The sequence below is a fragment of the Aythya marila genome (assembly GCF_965140915.1).
Source record: "Aythya marila genome assembly, chromosome: 1".
Classification (NCBI taxonomy): domain Eukaryota; kingdom Metazoa; phylum Chordata; class Aves; order Anseriformes; family Anatidae; genus Aythya; species Aythya marila.
This window is the reverse complement of record NC_139042.1, coordinates 178,901,062-178,926,830: the sequence shown is the minus strand read 5'-3', so window position 1 is coordinate 178,926,830 and position 25,769 is coordinate 178,901,062. Positions and strand designations below refer to the sequence as shown.

General features: G+C 42.2%; 2 protein-coding genes across 2 annotated transcripts; both read right to left on the bottom strand.

The window, feature by feature from the left end:
* Nucleotides 1–747: 747 nt before the first annotated feature.
* LSMEM1 (leucine rich single-pass membrane protein 1) lies at nucleotides 748–9,298 on the bottom strand. The gene is made up of 4 exons (XM_082753982.1): nucleotides 9,090–9,298; nucleotides 6,495–6,626; nucleotides 3,195–3,335; nucleotides 748–1,409 (listed from the first exon to the last, which is right to left on the bottom strand). Exons 2-4 carry the CDS (start codon nucleotides 6,619–6,621, stop codon nucleotides 1,204–1,206), a joined length of 474 nt encoding a protein of 157 aa, XP_082610108.1. The 5' UTR covers nucleotides 6,622–6,626; nucleotides 9,090–9,298; the 3' UTR covers nucleotides 748–1,203.
* A 5,665-nt stretch (nucleotides 9,299–14,963) lies between these two features.
* On the bottom strand, nucleotides 14,964–25,364 carry IFRD1 (interferon related developmental regulator 1). Its single transcript, XM_082755231.1, has 12 exons — nucleotides 25,020–25,364; nucleotides 23,134–23,238; nucleotides 22,397–22,478; nucleotides 21,847–21,971; nucleotides 21,399–21,556; nucleotides 20,243–20,293; nucleotides 19,975–20,153; nucleotides 19,771–19,879; nucleotides 18,279–18,413; nucleotides 17,319–17,447; nucleotides 16,262–16,357; nucleotides 14,964–15,647 (listed from the first exon to the last, which is right to left on the bottom strand). The coding sequence occupies exons 1-12, from the start codon at nucleotides 25,063–25,065 to the stop codon at nucleotides 15,558–15,560; spliced, it is 1,305 nt and encodes a 434-aa protein (XP_082611357.1). The 5' UTR covers nucleotides 25,066–25,364; the 3' UTR covers nucleotides 14,964–15,557.
* Nucleotides 25,365–25,769: the final 405 nt, after the last annotated feature.

The following is a 25,769-nucleotide window of genomic DNA, read 5'->3' as shown; positions in this document are numbered from 1 at the left end:
TGTCACTTGTTCTGGATAAGGAGACTGCAATACAAGTGGACTTTGGAGACTTTTTTGTAAAATACTCCAGAAGAGATAACACAGCATTGGATGAAAAGAGGAGAACTTGAAGTAAAAGAGAAGATGCTGGACATACTCCAAAGTGTCAGCTGCCATTTCTTTCACTGTTGTGATGGGAGTAACCACTTATTGATAATTGAGGTGGCTTCTTAATGTGCATACCACTATCAGGATCTGAATACTAAAATGACAAAGCTACCCACCAGTCCATTATGCAACTGTGTTTGTGGGTCTCAGCCTCCAAAATGTATGAAGTCAAAGAGAGGAAGCATCAGCTGCGGCTTGTACCCTCAGCACCATTTCAACAGGAGGGCTCAGACCAGATTTCCATCTGGCCCTGTGGACTTTCTCCAGTAGTGGCCAAGAGAAACTACAGGGAAGAGGACAAGTACAGCTAGCATTTCCCCCACATTTCTTTATATAACACTTGGTCTTCCCCCTGAAACTGCTAACAAATACTGAGTAGAGCATGCTAGCATTGTTATGAGATGGGTATTACCAGAACGAGTTCTCTAAGCCTATTTCCCATGTAAGACTACATGATATCAGCTTTCAGTCATTAGAAATTTGGGATGAATATGGCATGTGAAAGGGTTGTTTTTCAGACAAGTTTGTTGTTTGTTTTTTGTTTTTAGCAGAAGTGGTAAGTCAATCTATTTAGATGTACAGAAATGCAAACCATCAAACTCTGTGGCAAAATTGTTTTTATTTATAAGTTATGAAATCTGCAGTTACCCTTAAATACAAATAATACAGAAGCACACAGAACTTGTTCCAAAGTGAACAAGGTCATTCTGGAATCATTTGAATAAAAGTCACTATTTCATGTTATCATTCACTTACATTTATTTGACATTTAAAGTAAAACTAAGCCCCTAACCCTGCAATTGACAATGCACAGAGAATCTGAAACTCTCCTGAAAATTGTTGGCCATCTGCTGTTTATTGTAAATTATATGAGCTTAGTTTTCATAATCTCTATTTACATGAAACAGAATCAAATATTCTTTTCCAATATTTCTCTTTCTGATAGCCTTTCCAATGTTCCTGTGACCATATCAGAATGTTTAAGTAGCCTTCATATCGTATGGAAACATCCGAGTGCACGAACAGAGTGATGCTGAATTTCTTTCTGAAGTAGATTTATTTCTCAGTGACTTTCAGCTCGGGATGGGTGAAGAAATCATGAGGATCAGGAGACTCTGTGAAGAAGTGTCTCCCCTTTTCCTTCATTCCTGAGTGATTTAGATACTTTAATATCATATCATTCATTTTCTTAAGCTCCTCTATGTTCTTCTTTTCAGATAATAGTCTGCTTGATATTTGGTCCAGCTTGTTTCGAGTTTGAACTTGAAAAAGAAAATATACCACATTAAATTGGCAACATATAAGTCAAGAGCATCACTACCCTCAATTGCATTCTTGTGTGAGATTGTAGGGAATTATTATAGATTAAAATATTTAACAGGAAAGCAGCGGCAGAATCAAATGAGAAAAATTATGCATCTGGTGGAGTTACCTGCTCATTAAATTTTTCAGCTGCTTATTTTCTGTTTTATTAAGTGCAATGCAGTATAATACAGTAAAATACACTGGCTCAGACAAAATTTACAGTCTTCAGCAGTGTAACCATTCTATTTGTGTCCACAAGAAAATGTCTTCTTAAATGGCTCCAAGTTGCTATTTCTGGGCACTGTCCACCTATATTTTTTCTAAAAGTATGACTATTAAAGCATACCAAAGACTACAGCCATATCACCTGATTTTCTAAAGCATTTAGGTTAAAGGAGAATTCTTGTAAATACTGGCATTAAGAGCCCTGTTTACTCTGGACCACCAATATGCAGTATATATTACACATACTTCTGGAGCTATATTTATTTTGGCTTTCCGAGGCTGAAGAAAATTACCCATGGGTTTTAAAGCAGACAGAAATTTAGTCCTAATGGTGCCAGTGCAAAACAAATCTACGCCTGTGGATTACAAATATAATCTGACGCAAACACTACTGGTAATCAGTTCCAAAAAGTGCAGGTGTCTACCAACCTGAGTCCTAACAATTTTCTTTAAACCCTATAAGTAGCGTTTTCACTATGACTTTACCATTTTTCCACTAGAGGGGCACATTACTCATTTATGTATACCAGGGCTCTACTTGGCAGCAGCCCATTAAAGGTATCTAGAATTCAAATATGAGATATTTGAATTAGGCTTTTACAGTTGTGCCACTGAAGATTTCCTTTGTGTTCTTTCCTTGTCTGATATTCTGTCCCTTGAGAACTTCAGAGCAAATTCAGCCAAGGATGAGGATCTTTGCTTCCCTCTAGTAAATTCCCTACTATAGAGAAAAAAAAAAAAAAATCTTAATTTCATACAGATTCCAATTCTTTCAAAAATTGACAGGTAAATTGAAATAAAGCACCTCAGACTCTGTCCAATACAGTTAGCACAGAAAACCCCAAGATGGCAAGGGATCCATAAAGAAAGGCCACCTGTAGCCGTAGCCACGTGCTTAGCAGAGTTACAGCCAAACTAGTCCACCCCAAATGGAATAGTAATTATGTCTGCAGACTGGATGCTACATGCCAATTTTGATGTATGACTGATTTTTTGTTTCTTTGTGGTTTTCTTAGTTACAAACAATTTCCAGTCAGTACTTAGCCTGCAACTTTCAGGTCTTTCTGAATAAAAGAGAATATCTCCAGGGAGCCTGATTTAAGTGCTATTCCATTTATATTATTAGTGTAATTCCAGTTTCAGTGGCATGACACCAATGCTGAACTTCACCTGGGAAGTTACAGAAACCTTACTCATTGCCATATGCTCATCTTTAAAATTTAATTTAATGTCCAGTAGGCATTTTCAAAAACACACTTTTGCCCTTCTGAGCTAAATTCTTGACAGCTGTTTAAGCTCACAAAACCTTTACACAAAGAATAAAATTGTGCCTTGTATCTCAGGGAGATAGCCTGTGCTTTCACACCCAGGACCAAGACCCTCTGCCTATAGCCAGCTAAAGGCTTTGGACGTGCAGATATGATGGTAGGATTTTATAGGGTAGTATGACACATTTCAGCAAAGTTCTTCTTCCAGTTGGCCCCGTATTTATAAGAACCACTGTTGGTTTTACTTACTTATTAAGAATATTACAAATGAAACAAGTGCCAAACTGACGATCAAAGTAAGAATGAAGGTGATGAAGAACAAGCACTGGTTTCTTGTGTTATTCCCTGCCGTGTTTTCTCCAGCACCACCAGTGCTCTCATACTCCTCATCTGTAATGAGATAATATTGATAAAGTTTGATAAAAGTGATAATATTTGTTAAGGTTGGTTAGAATAAACATGGTAAAATGCTTGTGGCTCCAGAATGCATCACAATTTTGGAAACAATAGACTTTGTTTCCTGTGATATTGTATGAGAAAGGAAAAAAACAACAACTTTATGAGCTCAGCTTGAATTTGGATGTACAGAAACTAATGTATCTGTTATAAATGTTGTAACATTTTCAACAAAAATGTTTCTGTTGTTGAAGTACACATTTTTGTTGAAGTTGACCTGTTTTTACAGTTTGGTGTTTTACAATTTCAGAGTTCTGCAGTTCAGTTTTAAGTGTACAAAGACTGCAGTGAAGTTTTCATCAGAAAGCTCTCTGAAGACCTGAATGGACTCAGCCTTTTCAAAAGATAAGAGAGAAAAAAATCAGATTGAAAACCTAGGTACAGATTCATCCTACACATTTATCCTTCAAATTCACTTCTTCTTTGATTTGATGGTATAAGTACCCATGGGATGACTAAATTTCCAAATTAAGCACCACAGTTGCTCCTGATGTTGGATAGGATGACTGTAGGCCTTTTTTTTTTTTTTTAATCTGAAAATACTTTTATTCTTCATCTCTGAAAACACCCTATTGGTTTTGTTGTTTTCATTCCAACAAAACATGTAGTATATATCCTCCCAAATTGCCCAAATTGGAATAGTTTCACATGGACTACATGTTTTGTCCTTCAAGCACAGGAAGAAAGAAGGGGGAAAAGAACAAGTAGTTGCTGTGCTTTCTTGAATCTGAAAAGCAAGACGGTTTACTGTGCTCCTAAGAATGTCTTGCATAAAGGAAAAGTCAATAGTTTCTCTCACAGAAACAGTTGCAATCAAATGAAAGATGGCAATAAGCCCTAAAGATGATGGATGAAGTCAAGTGAAGACCATAAGGAAATTCAAGTGAATATCAAAGAAAATCACACTTGAAACAGATCTGTTTGTTGACTAATGTTTCATTAATTTTATATTTTGGGGAGAGCAGGGAGCTAATGTAATTTCATTCTAGTGTCAGCCTCTTACACGCAAAGTAAAATTACATGCTGTAATTTTTCCTCCTATAATTGCTGTCTTGCCATTCTGAAAGGGAGAGTAGCAAGTGCATCTATGAAAAGCGTTTCCAGATCGTGTTTTGGTATTAGCTGGTAGAGATCTCTGAGGGCTTCGCAACTGAGCCTTTAGTGATAAAGCTGAGGGAAGGATGCCTATGCCATAACAGCACTTTAATAATGAACAAACCTGGGACTGAACAATTCACTGAGCTAGCTGGAGATCTCTGGGAATATCTCAGCTTCTCTTTATTGCATTTAACATGCTCCTGACTGTTGGTAAGATGAAACCCTTTAATATTTGTTTTGGTGGACTTTATGTTTATTCATTTAACATATTTATGTTATCATTCATAACAAATGTATCATATACTAAGTACCTGCACCAATATTGCTTTCTAATTAGCATAATAGGGAGGGAGACACCTGCTACTACTGCCTCTCAAGCATGCTAAGCTATCAACAGAGCTCTCAAAAATAGTCCATACTTGCTCTGCTTAATGAGTGCTTCTTACCGACTGGACTTGCCAGCCTACAGCATTGTAAGGAATCAGGGAACACAGACTCTTGCCAAGCTGCAAACAGTGGGACCATTTTGTCATCTAAAACATAAAGAAACTATTGCATGGCTGCTACCACAACAATCAAAAGTTGTTTGCATTTTAAATACATTTTAACATGTTTGCTAGTGTGCTTGATTATGCCGGGTCATATTAAGCTACTGAACAAAAGGAACACTGTCTGTACTGTAACACTCTGGAAACATCATTTTTAAACTAAACTGGGCATCAGCTATACTTCTAGTAGACCTTGTTCACAAGTATTTAGTGGTTATCAGAACTGTGGAAAAATATTCCACAAATCTCACTGATATCTGAAGAGCCTCCAAGCTTTAAAAAAAGTAAAAGAAGTGTATGCTAAAACGAATAATCCTAGAAGCCAAAGAGCCAAAGCACTTTGCAAATGGATGCATAAAATACATAATAGGTTACATTTTTACTGCCGAGATGTAGGGAGGAGCATTCATGTGACTATTCCACAGAACTCTTGGAAAGTAAACAAAAAAAAAAAAAAGGAAACAAGACAGACACACTGCAGAGTTGCACACTGCAAAACCAATTTATCCCATTTATTGTCTCATTTTGTACTTGTAGAAATAAGAATATCAAGATAATCTACATATGAAAATCAAGCAGCTTATGTCTAATATCTTTGTGTAAAATCCAGAAGCTGACAGCACTCCAGTTATTTGCATTAGGTGAACTGTTTCAGTGTCCTCTGGAAAGTATATTCCTATATACTTTCTGTATACTTTTACCTATATACTTTTCCTATACACTTACTGCCCTATAACTAGAAGGATGATTAAGTTGTGGCCCTTTGATTCTTATTTAAACATAATTGTCCTTCTATAACGTTTCTTCAGTCAAATCTGCAATTATAGTAGAGGAGGAAATAAAAACAGATTCAAATGTTGTCATGTGGGATGCTGCTGAAGAACTCCAGTTTTCAAGAAGATTCCAGGTGATAAGGAACACAAGTATATTTTAACTATCACTGGCCAAAAAAAAATCTTGTTGCCATGTGCAAATCAAAGATAGAAGCCACATAAAAGCAGTAAGAGTGGGAAAGCCCACATCTGAAACTGTGAGTAAAGAGATTCTGTGAATTAAAATGCTTAAAAGTCTCACAGGTTTGAAACCTTAGAAGTGTCTTAAAAGAATCGTCAGAATTTCACTGGTTTTTCTATTGCTGCATTTAGTGAGCTAGAATTTGTGCTTGTGAGTAGTTATGATGTTACTCATATAAGAGGTATATATTGGGCAGTACTGGAGAAATTATCTTGCCTGATGGATCTCAATAGAAGCGAAAGACAAGTTCAGGCTTCTTCAGTGCAGAGCTTGACATATACTTATTGGCCTGTTGGGCTGTTGACAGTGCAACACAATGTGGTTAGAGCTCTCAAGTGCCATACATAACTCCAGCCTACATAACTCCAGCATACATAACTTACAGCCTACTCTAGGTACTGAATAACCACGGAGCATCATCTGTCATACGTACCTAGTGCATGTTGGGATTCATCTGGACAAGCGTTTAGTTTGTTTAGGTTATTTAAGGAATCAACGACATAAAGTTTTCCTTCTTCATCAGTATTGGGGAGGTTAATTTCCAAAGAAGGCCTCTCCATTGTGTCTAAAATAATAATGAAAAGCTAAGTTAAAATAATGGGTAAGTGAAATAACTATTAAGTAGCTGTCCTGAGCTGCAAAAGTTCTGAGCAGCTTTAGTAACCCCTAAAATAAAGGGATTTGAAGGACCAGTACACTTAAAGGGAAGGGTAACACAGTATGTAGCATTTGTTGTTTATTCTTGGACATCTTTAATGAGTATAAAATTTCATTCTGTGTTGTATTTGTGCACATGTAAATGCACATATAGATGTGTATATATGTATACAAATATATGTAAATAATTATACATGTGTATACATATGCATATATACACATGTAGAAGAAGAATATTTCGCTAGCAGTGATTTGAACATTAGTTATCAAGTTGTCTGAATAACCCTTTTAGTTTGGGGAGTACTTGGTAAGATGAAGAGCAATATCCTGACCACAGTGAACGCTAAACCTTCACTAACAGCAGCAGGAAGGATGTCACTCGGGTCCTGTGCATTTACCATCAAACAATTCAGAACAAGACATGGCCAGAAAGCCGGCATGGACATAGGAGACAAGGAGTGGGAATATGAGTCTGCTTATGCACCTTGAAATGTCACTGTGAAGTTATTTGTGAATAATGGGGCAAAAAATAATCTTCTAGTGTAGTTCTGCTTCATATAGATGCTAGTTATGGATAAATTAAAGCCTGATGGTAAAGACTTTTCTTCAGGCTATTACTCCTTCCCTTAAGAAAAGTATTAGGTAGGGCCCAACCAGCTTCTCTGCAAAGTCTGTGTGCATGAACTGAATGAATGATTGCATAAATAAATACAATTATGAAGATTATAGAGAGAGAATAAGCGATACCTAAGCAGTGTCCTCTATGTGTTGAAGCACTCTACAGTTCTAACCACAGGCAGATGCAGTTGTTCTAACCAGGCATCTTAGACTACACTAGGCACTGAAAACTCCCTTGATAGTTACTGAAGAAAAATATGTACCTCCAGGAAATATTCCTTTTACACTTACATAGGTCTTCTCAGACCTTAGAATTGCAGTCTAAGGGTGCCTTTTCCTTGCCAGCAAATGTAAAGGCAGAGCTCACAGAGGTTAGTTTAGACTTGAAGTGGGATGCACCTAGCACATTTGGTATTTTATTAAATCTCTCAAGTTCAATTTTACCTGCCAAACAGAACTCAGCACTTTATGAGATGCAAGCCTCCTGTTGGTGGAAGATAAGCATCTGAGGGTGATTTCTGAATCCCAGATAGGTGGAGTTGCCCTCTTGACATGTCTCTCCTTCCCTCTCTACCTCAGTAGGTAGCGAATGCAGTGTGATTGGATTCCTAACTCAGCACTTCAGTTAAAAACTAAATAAAAATTGCAAGTTTGAGGAATACAGGCATACATGTTTACAGAAAGCACCCATTCTTTCCTTATCAAACCAGGTGGAGGAGATTGCTGTATCTGAGCACACAGCCAAGTAAATAATCACTGAGTCTTAGTAAGACAGAAGGCTAAGAGCTTATTTTACTCCTGATAATGGGACTAGTTTTCATAGTGGAGATTGACAGACCTACATGTATAGTGTTATATTTAAGAGAAGATTACAGCTTAGTGTTTCTCTGTTCAAAATTGTTGCTGAAAAATAAAAAAATGAGGTAGAAAATCGATCATAGTAGCAGTGACCCTGAGGCAGTGCCTGGTTTTCAGGTGTGCGGCAGTCATTTCAGGACAGAGCTGCACCTCCTTGCATTCCCTGGAATGTCACAAATCTCACAGGGTGCGAGACCACAGTGCTGGCTAGCTGCAGTGCCCCCGTGTTCCCTCCGCTATCTCCCCACAGGCACTTCCATGACCACAGGCATTACAGAGCCCTGCGCTGCCACAGCGTGATAAAAGCTACCCCCTCGTGCACAGATGCCTGGGTTATTTTTAGCTTCCAAAGAGCAGTTGTTTCTCTCGGGTATTCTGGTTAGTACCTCCCTGCAACTTCAGGGAAGACTCTTCTGAACAGCTTGGGCTGTAATAAATGTGAGTATCTTTCATTCATTACTACGAACTGAATTTTACATTTCTGATTTCATTGTTATTTAAAACCACTAAGCAATGTAACTGCAGTGAAGAAAATCCATATTAAGTCATCGAGGAATTACAATTATTTTTTTCCCCACTGACATCACAAACAAAGGTAAGAGGATACATCAGTATCGCTGGCCAAAAGCACTGATTAGTTGTCCAACAAACTAATCTGAACATTATTTTGTTTTTGGTGGTGGTAGTGGCTTTTTGAATCACTCTTTCTTGGACTTTAACCTTGTTTAAAGACTTTTTTCCCCATTTGACTTATAAATTCTTCCTTACACTCTTGTAAAATTAGAACTTCGTGTGACGATGATGAACTTCTTACCAGAAAAAAATAAATAAATAAATAAAATAAATAAATAAATCTAAAAGGAATTAACAAACAGGAGAACGAAACATTACTTACAACATAGCCACGTTCAGGTAATACGCCAGTGTGGAAGAAATCAGCCAGTGCCAATCACCAGAACAAAACTCGTGCTGCTGTTCCCCTCTGCTTTTAGACCCATCGGAGCCCGTCCACTCCTGCAGGACCCACGAAGGCAGCTGTGAAACAGGCCAGCCCTTTCAGTCTATATTTAGCATCCATCTCGGCCAAGTATACTGACTCCACAATATTGACCTGTTTAAAAAGAGTTCGGCACACACACGGCTCAGTCTTTATTACTCTGTTGGAATTATTATAATATCCCGTAAGAGGAAATTGGAAGATTTGTTACTGGTGGTCAATATTTCACTAACCCCTTAGTTTATGATGTCTTTTTAAAGCTAGTTTGCTATGCAGCAGAGTCATAGCTACAGTGCTGTAGTTATGAGCAACCAGTTTGCTATGCAGCAGAGTCATTTCTATAGTATTGCAGTTATGAGGACTTTAAAGGCATAGACTAGAAAACCAGAGTGTTTTCCTCCTCCCACACACCTTGTAATTTCAAGTGAGACTGTATTAAGGCATGGACTAATTTGTACAGCATCCAGGAAATAAGTCCTGAGCTGTTTGTGGTAACTGTTCCTTCACAGATAGTTCTTTACTTTTTTAATTGCTAATGTCACAGAACACAGAGTTACAGCACACAGATGACAGGCAGTTAATGCTAACAGGGACCACACATGAAAACAGTCAGTCCTTTCTGACTTCTTAAATGTCGAACTGCCTTAAACTGACAGTGGATATATTTTTCTTTCAGGTAACACAAGGTGACATTTACCAACAGACTTTCCTACCCCACGCTGAGAACCTTTGAAGCTGCCCAGCCTTAGAAGTTGGGGCAGTAACGCAAAGCAAATCTCACTTCTGTCCCTGAAGGATTCCCAGCACCGCTGTAATTGCAAGACCCAGACCTCCCCTCTTCTAAGCTCACAAAGGTCTATAAAGACAACCAGATCTCAGTCGGGCAGCAAAACGGCCCCCTCTCACCTCCTTCCCTCTGACAGCCTTGGAAGCTATCCTAGTCTCTGTGGCTGGCACCTCCAGCATACTGGGGGAAAGGGGAACCACGTGCCTGGCCTTTGGCCGAGAGGTGCTGCAGAAAGCAATTCTGCAAATCCCATGGAGCACGGGAAGCTACCACAGAGCTGCTTTGTGCTACCAGAGCACACCAGAGGTGACCACCCAGCATCCAGAGGGAGCAGACAGCTCAAAGGGGGCAGGGTCTGCTGCATCTAGTCCAGAGATCAGGGGCTTCTGACTCATATATTTAAAGATCTGCTCCTTCAGAAGTGGCAGCTATGGAAGTTCTCTGTGTAAGTTCTGTTTTCACACAGACCCTCACTGTCCCACCACAGCAAGCCATTTTTATTGGCACATCTCAGTCCTGTAAGGAGGGAAACTGAGGGAAACCGAGTCTCTCTGCCTGTTCAGGTAACAGAAAACAAACTCAGATTTTAGCCCTCTGCAATGATTCATAGGGACAGGCAAGAAACTAGTTCTTTTTAAGCCAGGGACAATTTCAGCATCTAGAAAGCTAAAGAACCGGTTGACAGCTCCATAGAATCGTGGGCACCCATGTGGATCCCGAGGGGGGAGGTGGCAGTGCAGACAGGTGACCGCAGGGAACTTCGGCATCTGGAGGCCCATCTGGGCCATGAGGGAGGAGAGCGCTGTCACGGGTGCAGGTGTGCCCTGCTTCAGGGATGCCTCGAGCAGGTGGCTGGGCTGCAGCGAGAAATCAGCAGCCTGAGGGAGACTCTGAGGGTGACAGATAGGAGGGGTCTCCCTGCCCCTGCTGTTGCTCGGCAGCCCTCCCCTATGTCCCGACAAGGGGTAGAGGCTGCCCCCATTGAACACATACGGAACAGAGGGCCAGACTGTCCACAAGAGACAAGGGGCTGGACCCTTGTCTCGGCTCAGAGCAGAAAGAGACGTCTGCCCCCAACACCCACAGTGCCACCTACCCCCACAGTGTCCCTGGGAAATAGATTTGAGGCTCTCAGGGAGGTTGCGGAAGAGGCTGAGGGTCTGGACAATAGTCCAAACCTGGGAAGCAACCCCAAGAAGAGAGTCAAGATTGAGGGAGGTGTAGAACATAAGGATCAGGGCCGGATGGAGCACTGCATTGTAACCGGTGCGACAAAAAAAGAGTGGAGAGTCCTGGTGATTGGGGACTCCTTGCTGAGGGGCACTGAGGCTCCTATCTGCCACCCAAATAACCTAGCCAGAGAAGTGTGCTGTCTTCCTGGGTCATGTGTCAGAGACATTAAGAAGGCTCTGCCACGACTCATTAAACCGGAGGACTGCTATCCTCTTGTAATCATTCATGTTGGATCCCAGGAAGCCGCTATTAGAAAAATGAAAAATATTAAAACAGACTTTGCATCCCTGGGGAGGATGTTGAGGGGATTGGGGGTGCAGGTAGTGTTCTTCTCTGTCCTCCTGCTGGGTGACTGGGATGCAGATAGAAGGAGCAGAACAGGACAGGTCAATGACTGGCTGAGGGGGTGGTGTCTGGACCAGGGATATGGGTATTTTGATATTGGGCCATCCTTTGAGAGGCCGGGTATGTGGGCTACGGACAGACACCAACTGAGCAAGTGGGGCACAAGTGTGTTGGGGAGCAAACTCTCTGGGCTGATTACCAGGGCTTTAAACTAGGTTTAAATTAGGCACACAAATCCATGGGTCCCGATGGGATACATCTGCGTGTGCTAAGGGAGCTGGCAGATGTGATCGCCAAACTGCTCTCTATCATCTTCGAAAGGTCCTGGAGAACAGGTGAGGTGCCTGAAAACTGGAGGATAGCCAATGTCACTCCAGTCTTCAAGAACGGCAGGAAGGAGGATCTGGGAAACTACAGGCCAGTCAGTCTCACCTCTGTCCCTGGAAAGGTATTGGAGCAGCTTGTTCTGGATGCTGGGGATCGGGACTGAAAACATATCTTCCCCTGACCCTACCTCTGAAATTATTAACCATTCACGCTTTTTCCTCAGGGTGCCCGTTTATGGAGGCGTCAAGGGGAGATGGCCAAGAATGATTTATTTCTTTCAAATTATCTCCCTGAAACTGTAATTTCTAGTAGTTTAAAGGCTTTTGACTTGCGTATTGTGAAAACAGCATTCCTTTTACAAACAGCACGTTCTCACAATTAACACTTCACAAAACTAGTGATAACGCCACCAGTATCTACCCAAAACTGTTTCTTCTTACCACAAAGCAAGGTCTGAATTCACAGTAAAGCACCTTGTACATACAGCCTGTTGTTCAATCTTCACAAATACTTAAAAACCTTCTTCAAAGTCAGCCTTACCTGCATGCACTTGAGCTTCTGAGGTTGGCTTTCTAACTTTTTTTTTTTTTTTTTTTTTTTTTAAATAATTAAGTTTTAGGGCTGGGAAGTAAGCTTAGAATCCATGTAAGTAGCTTCACTGAAAGCAGACAAGGTAAGGAAGTACTCAAACTCCCCAACATGAAACAACTGTAGAACCCAGGAACACTTACCTGCCAGCCTCTGAACTTGAGTCACTGCCAAACTACTTCATGGGGAAGTAGCACCACCATCGTAACTAGCTCATAGAGCCTCTAAAACTATTTCACAGAGAGGGCAGAAAACACGAAGGAAAAGCAGCCTACTGGGGAACACTAAGTCCATTTCACCATGACAGCAGAATAGCACCCTAAGTATCCTGAGTCTCAAACTCCCCCAGGGCAGCAAGTCCTCCCATCAGTCCTCAGGCTTCCTATACAGCAAAGGTCAAATGATCCCCACCTGGCAGATTTTAATTCACAAGGGTGGAGCCAAGAGACCTTGTGGAATAGGATCATCTACCTGGCTTCAATGTTTTAAGGTCAATTGCTCCTTATCACTAGTAGAAATAACCTGACAAGGGGCTTAGTGGTTAGAGTTGACCTAATGAATTAATTACAAAAGGTGCGTAAGGGTCATATTTCTGTTAGTCATTCTGTGAGGAAAATTAGAGCCTGTTAAAATAAGATAAATAAACATAAAATAGAGAAATAAATAAAAAAGAAAATGACCTTAAAGGCAAAATTGCTGTCATAGATTTTAATCTGTCTAGTCATGACAGATAAAGAATATAGCAATCAGAATTACTTTTCTTGACATTACTGTTATTTAAATTTGCTTTTCTGAGATCTCTTCTTTATGCAGGACTTTTCAAAATCTAGCGCCATGACCTCTGACTACAGTATCTACTTTGGCTGCATATAAACTGTCACGTATAAATGCCAGGATCCGGATCCTCACTCCCTATTCAGGTCAAGGACCGGGCTGAAAGTTTTGGCTTTAATTTGGTTACATGACTACATTGCTGTTCTTGTGGTTTCCCCTGGCCGGCAGCTAAGCACCACACAGCTGTTCGCTCAACCTCCCCCCTCCCTCTCTGGGATGGGGGAGAGAAATAGGAAAATGAAACCTGTGGGTCGAGACAGAGACAGTTTATTAAGACAGGAAAACAAAATAATAATAATAACGATAATAGTACTGGTACTACTAATGTGTACGGAATAAGTGATGCACAATACAATTGCTCACCACCCACTGACCGACACACCCAGCCTATCCCCAAGCAGATGGCCCCCTCCCATCCCGGCTAGCCACCCCTATATATTGTTTAGCATGACACCAGATGGTATGGAATACCCCTTTGGCCAGTTTGGGTCAGCTGTCCTGGGTCTGTCCCCTCCCAGCTCCTGCTGCACCCCCAGCCTGCCCGTTGGCAGGATGGAGCGAGAAGCTGAAAAGTCCTTGGCTTAGTGTAAGCACTGCTCTGCAACAATTAAAACATCAGTGTGGTATCAAAACTCTTTTCATCATAATCCACAACATAGCACCCTACCAGCTCCGAGGAGGAAAATTAACTCTATTCCAGCTGAAACCAGGACAGCTGTTTTCTGGCAGGTCATGGGAAGAAGATTGGCTGGCTTGGGGGAGCTTCTGTACACATGGCTTTTAGGCTGCAGCCAAAGTGTTCCTCTAGATCTGGAAGTTTGAAGATGGTTGAGTGGTTAGAAAGCTGCCTGGTGGAGAAGGACCTGGGATTATTGGTCAATAGTCAGCTGAATATGAGCCAGCAGCGTGCTCAGGTGGCCAAGAAGTCCAGCAGCATCCTGGCTTGCATAAGAAGCAGTGTGGCCAGCAGGGCTAGGGAAGCGATCGTCCCCTTGTACTCAGCTCTGGTGAGGCTGCACCTCGAGTACTGTGTTCAGTTTTGGGCCCTCACTACAGGACATGGAGGTGCTCAAGCAAGTCCAGAGAAGGGCGACGAAGCTGGTGAGGGGCCTGGAGAACAAGTCCTACGAGGAGCGGCTGAGGGAGCTGGGCTTGTTCAGCCTGGAGAAAAGGAGGCTCAGGGGCGACCTTATTGCTCTCTACAGATGCCTTAAAGGAGGCTGTAGCAAGGTGGGGGTTGGTCTGTTCTCCCATGTGCCTGGTGACAGGACGAGGGGGAATGGGCTAAAGTTGTGCCAGGGGTGTTTTAGGTTGGATCTTAGGAAGAACTTCTTTACTGGTTGTGAGGCATTGGAACGGGCTGCCCAGGGAAGTGGTGGAGTCACCATCCCTGGAGGTCTTTAAAAGACATTTAGATGTAGAGCTCAGTGATATGGTTTAGTGAAGGACTGGTTAGTGTTAGGTCAGAGGTTGGACTCAGTGATCTTAAGGTCTATTCCAGCCTAGATGATTCTGTGATCTGCCAAGGAATCTTACTAAGTCAACCGTATCAGAATAGGCAGGTAACTGTAGTTCCACATGAAGGACTCCTCTCCTTCAAAACCCAGGTTGTGCTAGCATTCTAACTTCCCAAATGAATAGTCACTAAGACAAAGGAAGCAGTGAGAAAGATCTTTATTCCAAAAATTAAACATCCAATCTCAAAACATGGATATTTATTTTACACTGAGGCAAGTATGTCATTTACTACTTTGTTGTACATGAAGGTAATTTAGCTTCAGTCCTCTTCTGCATAAATTCATACTATAAAGAAATTTTTGTCCATCTTCTTTGTCCATCGGTGACTCAGAGTTCAAAAAGGTACTAAAATAACATCACATGAACAGGTTCATCCTTCCCTATTAGCACATTCCTAACAAAACATTTGGTCAATAAACTCATTTAATTTACCTTACTATCAAGTAAGGAATCCAATCTGACACATGGCAGTTGACTACATTTATGCACAGCATTGAACAGTTGAGTTACAATACATCCAGGGTTGGAGCAAGCTGCAAGTGTTACAATGTTCCCCAGCACCCAATCTTACAGCAATCTATGTACAGTGTATATGCAACTGAGCAACATGCATTGTATTTACAGATTTTATACAATATCCCTGCGCACAAGTGCAAGCTGAGTACAGAAATAAAAAAGTCAATTAAAGGTTACAAATCAATTATGAAATAGTTAAAATTGAACCCCACAGAGATCTAAAAAAATTCCCCCACATCTGCTCTTTTATCACGACATTTGCTTCTAGCTTTTGTCCGAGCCTTGAATGCAGCAGAATTGTATAAGTGCTACAAGATTAAAAAAAAAAAAAGAGAAATTAATAACAGACATTCAGAAGTTTGATGCCCCTTATAGATTTTTTTTTTAAATGCAAAGAAACATTGAAAGTATTTTTTACTTTAATGAATTGGTTGAATTCATTCATGAATTGGCCTTCTGAAACATGCAATATAATCTTTGTACCAAAGGCTGACTTTTAATATGTGTATGCTTAAAGGAAGTTTGGAGTGTAAGGACTAGAAGCATTTCCATAAATTTTAGTCACTCTTGAGCATCATACAGGCACAGAATAGATTAAGTATATTAGTATAAGATTTCCTGAACATCCCCAACCCCAAAATCTAGGGCTGTCTGTCATATAAACTCAAGCATCACATGTATGGAGCATAAATCTGACACCAACTGGCAACCAAATCAACCTTCAGACCTCTCTGGAAGACTGAAGCAGACAGGTGCCCCAATGGAAGAGCCAAAATAAGGAGGTCAAAGACATGCGAAGATTTATTTTCGTTCAAAACAATGAAGCTTGGTTTAATTTAAAGATGATTATCTTCTGAAGCCCACAGTTTGAATACTATTAGTGTGTTAAGTACAGAAAATATACTGAGGTTCAATAACCTACCCTTTCAAAACGGGAGATCTTCATTGTTTTAAGAGCTGCAGCATCGAGCATTACTGGTGGACCAAGCTCAAACACATTCCGAAGAAAATCATTTGACTAAACAAGAGACATATCAAACAGTAAGTTTCCCTTCTGATGAAAAGTCACAGATGACTGAGTAAAAACACCAGTATTCCACTAAGAAACAGCAGCAACTCAACATAACTCTTAACTTCTGCAACTGATCCAGGGAACAGCTCCTCCTTATACCAGGATAAGGCCAAGAACTGAAATGGTCCTATCAGGCAAACGCAAAGCCACCCCCCAGTGATTTTGTTTGTTTGTCCCAGCAAGTTACACACTGTCCTGCTACGTCCTTTGCACAAGACTAGGCAGCTGGACACAGATCCATACGGTTTCACAACACTAATTTGTTCTATCTGGCTGTAAAAATATTTGAAAAAAAAAAAGTGTTACATGCCAGCTCCTGCCCCAATCATTTAGAAATGCAATTCACATTGGACCAAAGACTTTAACCCCGTAATTATCACATTTGGGAACACACACCCCCTACGCTGTAGTTCTGTTCCAATGCATATTGGAAGTGGGAAGAGTAGGGAACAGGCAGTCTCTAACAGATAAGGACAGAGATGGTGGAAGTGGGCAGTTTTACAGCAGCCAGATGACTGCACCACTCTACTGCAAGGGGATTCAGGAGGAGGCGAGGAGGAACACCCTGAAGCTAAATATTCAGCTTGAGTCTCATACTTTTCAAAGAAGCCTTTGAACTGCTAACCCAACTCATCCAGACAGTTCTAGCTCGCTGTAGTTCTTCTCCCTCTCTATTTTTAACTCAAGGTATTAGATCTTGTATCAAGGAGGCATGGCCTTTACTTTGCCAAATTCAAGTAAACATTTAAGTGTTTTAAAACAAAGTTTTCATTTATGTAACTGTTGTCTTCTAAAACTTAACACAAAAACCAATTTCATCATGTCCTACACATGATTTTGTACCTCATTTTCAGTTGCCACCAAGAAGCCTCTAGTTAACAGTCTGAGCATGGACCAAATAGCTCACCTGCAGATGATACTGCATCCCTGACCCCAGGATCTCCTTGAAGGTATCATAAGTTTGTTTTTTAACCCAGCAGTCAATATACATGCGCTCAGGTCCAAATTTTACTGTCTCTGTAGGAAAGTCACGCTCCTGTACAAAATTAAAGGAAAGAACATTTATGATTTTTCAAGTCAGGTGTTCAAGTATATGTACCTGACTCTTTTATTGAAAGTGACATCAGGAATTGGACTCATCTCCAGGAAAAAAAGCAGTTCTGAGACTGAGTCACCTTCCAGTCAGTTTGAGCATCATTTGCACCCCACCCTTCAACTGCAGTACTATGAAGAAAGCTACGCTTGTGACGATGGAACATAACAAGTGCTAATAAGTGACTCAGAATCCTTTGCAGGTCATCTCAAAGGTGAATTCAAATCACTCCAAAGCCTTCTCCCTAGCATCTGTGATGCGCAAGAATTAAGACACTTACTCCCTCCCACCCATATGCAAACACTTCTTCAGCCCCTGACAGAGATGCCATTTACAAACATCTCAATACTAAACTGATTTGTTATACACATCAATTCAATAAAAAAATTAAAAGAATATATTGAAATAAACCTTTTCAAGCTATTTGGGATGTTAATCTAGATGTACTACACGTTTTGCATAAAAAAACTGCTCAGGGCATAAAATAAATATTTAGTAATTACAATATGATGTTCAGCTTGTTTTCAATAGAAAACAACTCTTTGACACTAAAGTCAAATGCAGAGGAAAGAGTTTGACTTTGCTAAGCTCCTAAAAAAATAAGTTGCATTTAAATTTACAAATTACAATTTTGATGAATTGTACTTAATTATCAGAATCATCTGAAGTCTCATTTAAGACAACTTTTGTCTTCTTCACTGAAACAGTAACTTTCATTGAGTTGTACGCTACATGGTTTACAATCAATACATTCATAAAAGCCGAAAAGATCACCTCCACAGCTCGCAGAACATCTCTGAAGACAGATCGCTGCTTTCTTTTATCTACTTTGGCTCGGTGCTTATTCCCATCGGTAGCTAGAGCTCTTAGTTTCTCTGTTAGAAGTTCCATGTCTTCATAAAAGAAATCCTAATCCAAAAAAGGTCACAAAAGAAAAAACACTTTCAGTTTCTGACCTCAACATTTGCCCCTGCAAGAGACTGACCTCTCCAAATTCTGGGCATGGAAGTCTCCACAAGTTGTTAACTTAGTGATGTCCCTGACTCTTTAAATAAAAGTGGGACACTATCAGCTCCATGCTAGTAGTCGGGGCTAACACGGTAAGCATCTTTAATCTGAAGTGTTTTTTTAAGTATCCAAAGCAAGTTATTGGTAGCAGTTAATGGAGCCTTTCCTTAATGGAAAGGAAAAGGTTTTATGTCAATACAGACTTATTACTGAATTTACAGTTATTGGAAGTAAGTTTGACGAAGTACATGATCAAGTTCTGGTCTCCTTTTCTTTCAATACTGGCTTCCAGTTAGGACTCAAATCCCTCCTGTTTGAAATTACACCCAAGCCTTGCATATTGTTTCAAATTTTGCCATGCCAGTGTTTTGTATCCTCGAGTCAACTAGTTGTCCTTTGGACAGTGTTCTGGCAAAGCACAGCAGCCTTCATCAAGCTAGGAGTCACTCAGGCAGCTATGACAAACTGTGCTTTGTGTGAGTGGAAACAATTTTCTTTCGTGCTGTCAGAAAACCAATTCAGAAATTAATAAGGCGTATTGAAGAACATAAAGACAAGTTCAGCTGTGCATGAGGTAATACAGAGTAGCTTGTATCCAATGCAACTCAAATGCAAACTCTAAGAAATCTCTAACAGTAAGACTGGCATCTGCACAAGGTTTGTGCAAATTGTTTCAAGACATCTCCTCTTAATTTCCAGCTGACTAGAATAGTCACAAGTGCTGCTTAACCATTATACAACACTAGTTCTTCCCGAGGATACTGGGAAAGAATACTAGAAATAAACATGGTTATTGCTTAAGGATAGATTTTTATATGAGAACAGAATTGTGCAGGTTAGGAATCGATAGAACTTGCCTGCAGAACAGTAAGCATCTAATGAATGTTCCCACTACAGTAGCAGCGTTTTATCTTGGAAAATCTATTTTTAGGGATAGTTTCGCTTTTTAAAAAGCAGGTGTTGTACTTAAATGCTAAAGCTTGCACACTGCATTTCTAGTTACTCTTAACTACTGCATGATGTGGTGTGTTTATGTTTGCTTTATATGGGTCCTACTTTGCAGCACTGGTATCAGTGTAGAAATGATAGCTAACTTGCTTGAAAATCTTGCTGTACCCCATTAAACTGAGGCTGTCTCACTACCGAGACCATCCCAGTGAACTGGATGCCACTTGCTGAGATCAGGGATATTCTGTAACATGGGTTAACACTTTGTCATCATCACCCCAACGCAATAAAACTGCTGACTGATACTTACAGCATCTGTTTCGCGTGCCAGTTCAAACAGAAGAGCTAGTGTTTCTCCAGCTGCTATCCTCATGTTGACATCATCACAAGATAGCATACTTGGAAGTTTATGCAAGTGCCTAAGGAATATTTCAAGAACATGTTGTTAATTACTGTTCGTTTCTGTGAGAAATGAAGCAATGTCACACGTTCTGTTTTCCAGAATGATACCCACATTTCAATTTTCTTCTTCACTTCATTCATTGGACAAATGGTCAACAACAGTGTCCATGCTAAGAGTGCACTGATGTGAAGAACAGTATTGGGAGTACTTGACACACCATTAGTGTCTCTATCTCGTGGATAAGCTTTTATGAAGATGTTTTCCAGGCATTCCATAGTGGAGTACAGCTCCTGAACAGAGGTAAGAAGGTTACGGAAGTTGCTGAAGACTTGCACATTTTCATATCAATTGAAAGAAAGGAAATATTACTGATCCTCACCGTAATGTCATCAGTGACAATGAAACAGCAAATCCCTAAGCAGGTTGCACACTAGACAAAAGAAAAAGAACTGTCAGCATTTGATGTTAATGTTACAATTGACAGAGTCCAAATATGGCATTTGAAATGTGGCAGCTGGAGTAATGAAGACTTGAGATTAAAGTCTTAGTCTTCAAGATTGCTTAACCAAGCTCCTTCACAATAGTTAGATCTCACTTCCTGTTTTCTCTCAGGATGGTTTTACAACATATGCCACTCTCAAGCATTCACTTTTAATGTTCTGTTCAACATCTTACAAGTCCTACACATAGCACTCCCTTTGTCCATTTATTTTAAATCCCCACAGAGTCCACTAGTAAAATTATACAGATTAAAAATAGTAATGGACACATGGCATTTATTTACAGCTGTAGGAAATTTTTCCCTCTGCCCACTATTAGTTATATGGCGTGAGAACACTGACTTCAACAGCCTTTCTTGGAACTACCCAACTTTTATTGCAAGGTCCCACAAGTCTCTTCCCTATTACCCCAATTCTGTTCCACTTCTCCTTACAAGAAACAGGATTTTCTTTCCAAAGTGACATTTGCTCTACAAAACCACACGGTATCCAAAACTATCCTCAAAGATCATATTAAATGCCAGGGCTAGCTTTTGTTTGTAGAAACAACTGCTATTGAACTATTTCCTCTTCCAGAGGACGGATACTATTTTATAAATATAAAATATAAATATAGAAAGGCACAATCAGAGGGAAAACATTTTTTTAAAGGAGTTAAACAAAATCACCCGAGAACAAAGGTAACAGCATGGCCTGAAAGAAGAACTGACAATCTGAAAACGTGTCCTGTGTCACTCAGCCCTCAGAACTGTGATTAAGGCGAGTGCAATATTGCAAGTTAAGAAATGCACAAAAATACTAGCTGTAACAGCTCTCCAGCAGAGTTCCTAGGTTAAAGGGGAGAATGACATTCAAGCTTTATGTGGAGTTCCTCTAAGACAGTGAAATTTGCTATGCATCACCCTGAGCATACGTCAACATGAGGTGTTTACACTAGTGCAGTAACCTTTACTTCTGGATGACACAATAGTGAGACTGCCTAAAACTGCCCTCTGCCCCTCAATGGCAAGAAGCATTAAACCTTCCAAGACTTACGGCCTGCCGGGCTTGGACACTGGCTGTTCCATCACAGACGATCTTCTTCAAAACCGGACCAAGGGTCTTAAAAATCTCTTCACTTTCAATGCCTGACCCCATCTGCACGCACAGGAGACATGCCAGTCCGGCAGCTGCACACTGCTCCTCACTCTTACCTAGACATTAACACACTGTGGTGAGTGATCACCCCGTGCACTCCTCCCTTTAGTTAAAGGCATTAGTTTGAAAACCTTTAAGCGGAAACTCAGAAACCAAACAGAATGACGGAAGGTAATTCCAGTTAATTTTTGAGGTCACTTAAAATATGACATCCAAATTCAGAAAAGGAATTTTGTAAACAGAACTAAATTAAGTACTACGAAGTACTAGAGAAGCCTTACACACTTCTTCCAAACAAACAAGGCATGTCATTGGCATGACAGCTTCCTAATAGCAAGCACTTTACCTTTCTTTATGCAGCGCTCAATGCTGTCAGTTAGTGTCATTCTCCTTTCCATGATAAATTCATATAGTATTTTAGAAGAAAATGCACTTTTCAGACTTTCAAGTGCTGCTTGTCTTGTTTTGGCACTGTTAAAAGAAAGAATGAAAACTTCTTGAAATCAACGCCAGTTAAAGCTCAGCCTTTGATTTTACCATAGTCTACATCTGTCTGGTCCCAACAGAGAGCAACCCACTGCGGTACTATGAAGCATGAAGTGTTATCAATTATCTCCTTCCCTCAAGGAGTGGAAAGTTCCAACACAAGGCTGGAATCACAGCTCACAATAGCACAACAGGCTAGAAATAAAGTCACTCTACTTGAAGCTCTTAGGAACGTCTGATTCTCACTTATCTAAGCACTTCGTAGGCTTTTCAGATCCAAAAGAAAAGCAAGTCCTCTCCAATGTGAAATAAAGGTAGTTTCAGAAAGCATACAAAGAACTTCCCCTATTTTATCAGGAAGCCACCAAACGTATGAATTAATTTCTTCAATTCTTCAAAGCATACTATACCTCTTGTCCAATGTAAGATCAATAAATCCCTTCAATTTGTATTCTAAGTCTTCTTGAGTGGCTTCTTCATCAACTTCAGGCCCTAGTCCATAAGAAATAATTGATTTAGACACATATTTTATCAGTGTACACATTAGTATCTAACACTGAACATTTTTAGTACCAATAAGTCATTCAGCATAGACAACAGCAACAGAATTGTTCAGTATTACAACTACATTGAACTGCCTCTTATGAAAGCTGACCAGTTGATACACCCGTGCTGTTTCTGTACCTACTCATTACATGTTCTAAGAATGAATGCAGGGCTTAATTGGCTCTTACATAAGCTCTGCACAACTGACAGACCAGCACCCATCCAGCCAGCAGTACATTTTCATCCTGTCCAGCGTTTCTACCCCTGGCACACAGGGGAATATTCCACACAGTACCACACGTATTCACAGGGGAGGCTCCCAGGCTCACCCCCCTGAAGCAGGAGCAGGCCTTCAGGTCCTCTCCTCCCAGCAAGAGGTCATTAACAACAGCCCAGGTTGCGGAGAAGACAAGCTGCTGGTCTTCCACAGTACAAACCTCACCCCAAACCACTAAGTGCAAGTCACTCCATCTCAAACTCTCCCACCTCCCCTGTAACGCTTTTTTTTGCGGTGAACCTTGATTTTTTGTCTCTAAAGATTGTAATTCCCGCAGAAAGTAGCCTAATAATAAAGGAGGAAGATAAAAATTGAAGAATTTACCATCCTCAGTGAAGCTAGCAGGATCACTGAAGCCACTGCAGTGGCTCATAGTTTCAATTGAAGCATCTTCATCACTAAAAGGCTGCACATTTCTGGGCTGACCACCTTAAAGAAAGATGAACACAACTGGTCAGTAACTTGAACACAGAAGAAAGATCTGGATACCAAAAGTAGAATTTAATCCTCTCAACACACCCACTCGCTCTGATCCAGACCCAAAGCACGTGTCCTGCCCCCTACCTCCTCCTTTATTCCCACCTGTCCAGAAGACTTGTTGGGCTCAGCTCTGGAAAATCACATGTGAACAGTGGGGAAGAACCCACCTAGTTTTCCAAGTATTGGTAGCATTCCTAACTCTAGGTTTAGGATTATTCTGTAACCCAAGTCACGTTACTGCACTCCCCTGTGACTGTGCCCTAAAAATAGCTTTATATTAACTGTTAGGAACAGCTACCTGAAAACTTGCCACAGCCTTTACTTTTCAAATTTGCCAGACTTCAAGCTGGTCTAGGTTAGAAGTGTAGGCAAACATACATTACCCAGTTCAACATGGGATTTACTGGATTAAGTGCAGTATGTGCACTATCAGCAACACGCAGGCCTACGCTCTGATCAACCGCTCCAGCTGTTAAGATTTATGTTCCAAGCAAGCTGAAAGAGTTGTAGTCTTAGCTCATTTTTAGTAGAAGCTAAAACATCAAAGTTGCAATAAGATTTTTTTTCCCCCCCTTCAAGAAGGCCTCTTTTTAGTAGCTTCAGTCTTTAAGAAAGCATCATTATTGCCTTTCGTACTCATCTCTAGAGCTTCTCATGTCTGTATCTTATTTTTTGAGCAGTAATAATTGGGCAAGTTTGAGCTGGTAATACTGTAAGCTCTATTAGTGCCTTATTCTACTATATTGCCTTATTCTTTATAATATAATATAGCCTATTATTGCCTTATTCTAGCTGTATCTACTGAAGTTGAATATGAAAAAATAACAATTTTACCGCTGTTTGTCCAACAGCCTCCTTTCCAGATGCCTTCCATAGAACTCTGAGTTTTACTCTTCCACTTTATTTGGAGGCAATTGTACCAGAAAAATTACATCAGAGGCCAGCACACAATGCTCGCCTGTCTCAGGCAGACTTCCTGACGACCAAGACTCCAGCAAAGCTTTTTTATTTAGGCAGAACCAAGCCTGAGCTGATCAACGTGAGCGTTTTCCAGTAAGGCTGGATTCACACTCTGGATGCTTAACAGGCCCTAGACGTCTGGCTGTCGCACTGCCCACACTCGGGGTGTTTCCTATGGTTACAGGGGGCAAACACGAGCGTGCTTGCAGGGGTGGAGAACGTGTAGAGCTCAGAGCTCTGGCACAGCCACCTTCACGCTCCTAGTGGTGTCAAACCCAGAGGGCAGCACGGCAATAGCCAACGCAGACGGGCATAAAAGCGGCCGCAGGAGGATGCTGGAAGCTGCCCGCGCGGTTTGGGTCAGGGCCGTGACAGGCGTGACAAAGCCTCCCCGCCCTGCAGCCACCACGACCCCTTCTCCTTCTCACACACCCGCCTCCACACAAGCCGAGCACTCCCCACAACCCCCTTTTAGCCCCAAACCCCCGATTTTCCCCCCAAACTGCGGGCAGCCCTCACCCCCTGCCTCCCCCCCCCCTGCGGGCCGGGCCCCGCCGCCGCCTCCAGGCCCGTTTCCCCCCCACGCCCGCACCCCCCCGGGCGCATGCGCACTGCCCGCGACCCGGCGGCCCCGGAGCCGGCTCCTGTCAGCGCCGGCCCCGCCCCGGCGCGCGGAGCCCGGGCCCGGCGGGCGCCTCACGGAGGCCCCGCGGCTCCCGCTCCCCGCTCCCCGTTCCCAGCCCCGGCCCGCCCCGGCCCCGCCGCCTCACCGGCGCCGCGCTGGTGGGCGCCTCCCCGCTTCTTGGCCTTGGGCATGGCCGCGGCGGCGCTGGTCCCGGCGGGCTCCCCGCGCGCTGCCCTTCCCTCCGGCCGGCTGCCGGCGTCCGCGCTCCCCCCCTGGCCGGGCAGGGCCGAGGATCAGCCGATGGAGGAGCAGGCGGGCTTTTTACTCCAACGTCTCTGCGAGGCGGCCTTCCCGGGCCGGGGCAGCGGAGGGGATTGGCGGCGGCAGGCGGAGGACGGACGGGCGGCGAAGGCAGAAATCCCCGTGGAGGCCCGCGAGCGGAGTCGATGCATCTTTCTCCTCTCAGGCACCCGGGGCGAAAGGCGCCGAGGGGGCGCCCGGCGACGCTTTTATAGCCGAGGGGGCGGGGCCTGGCGCCGCGCCGCCGCCGCGGCCAATCAGCGGGCGGCGCCCGGCTCGGCCGCGCGAAACCCGTGACGCGGCCGCGCGGAAGGGGCCGGCGACGTCAGCGGCGCCGTGACGCGGGGCATGCTGGGGGCGGCGGGCTCGGCTGACGGGAATCGGGGGGAGGAGGGGGTTGCCCGGGCTCTGCGCGCGTGGCGGGCGCGACTGGAATAAAAAACGGGGTTTTATCCTTATTTTTTTTGTCAGAAGGGACACGCTGTGAAAATAGGGGAATAAAACCCGTGTCTGGTGGCAGTAGGAACGAATTCATCGTGTTTTTTCACGCTAACCGCCCAGAAATCCTTATTGCCGACTGCATCTATACGGAAAG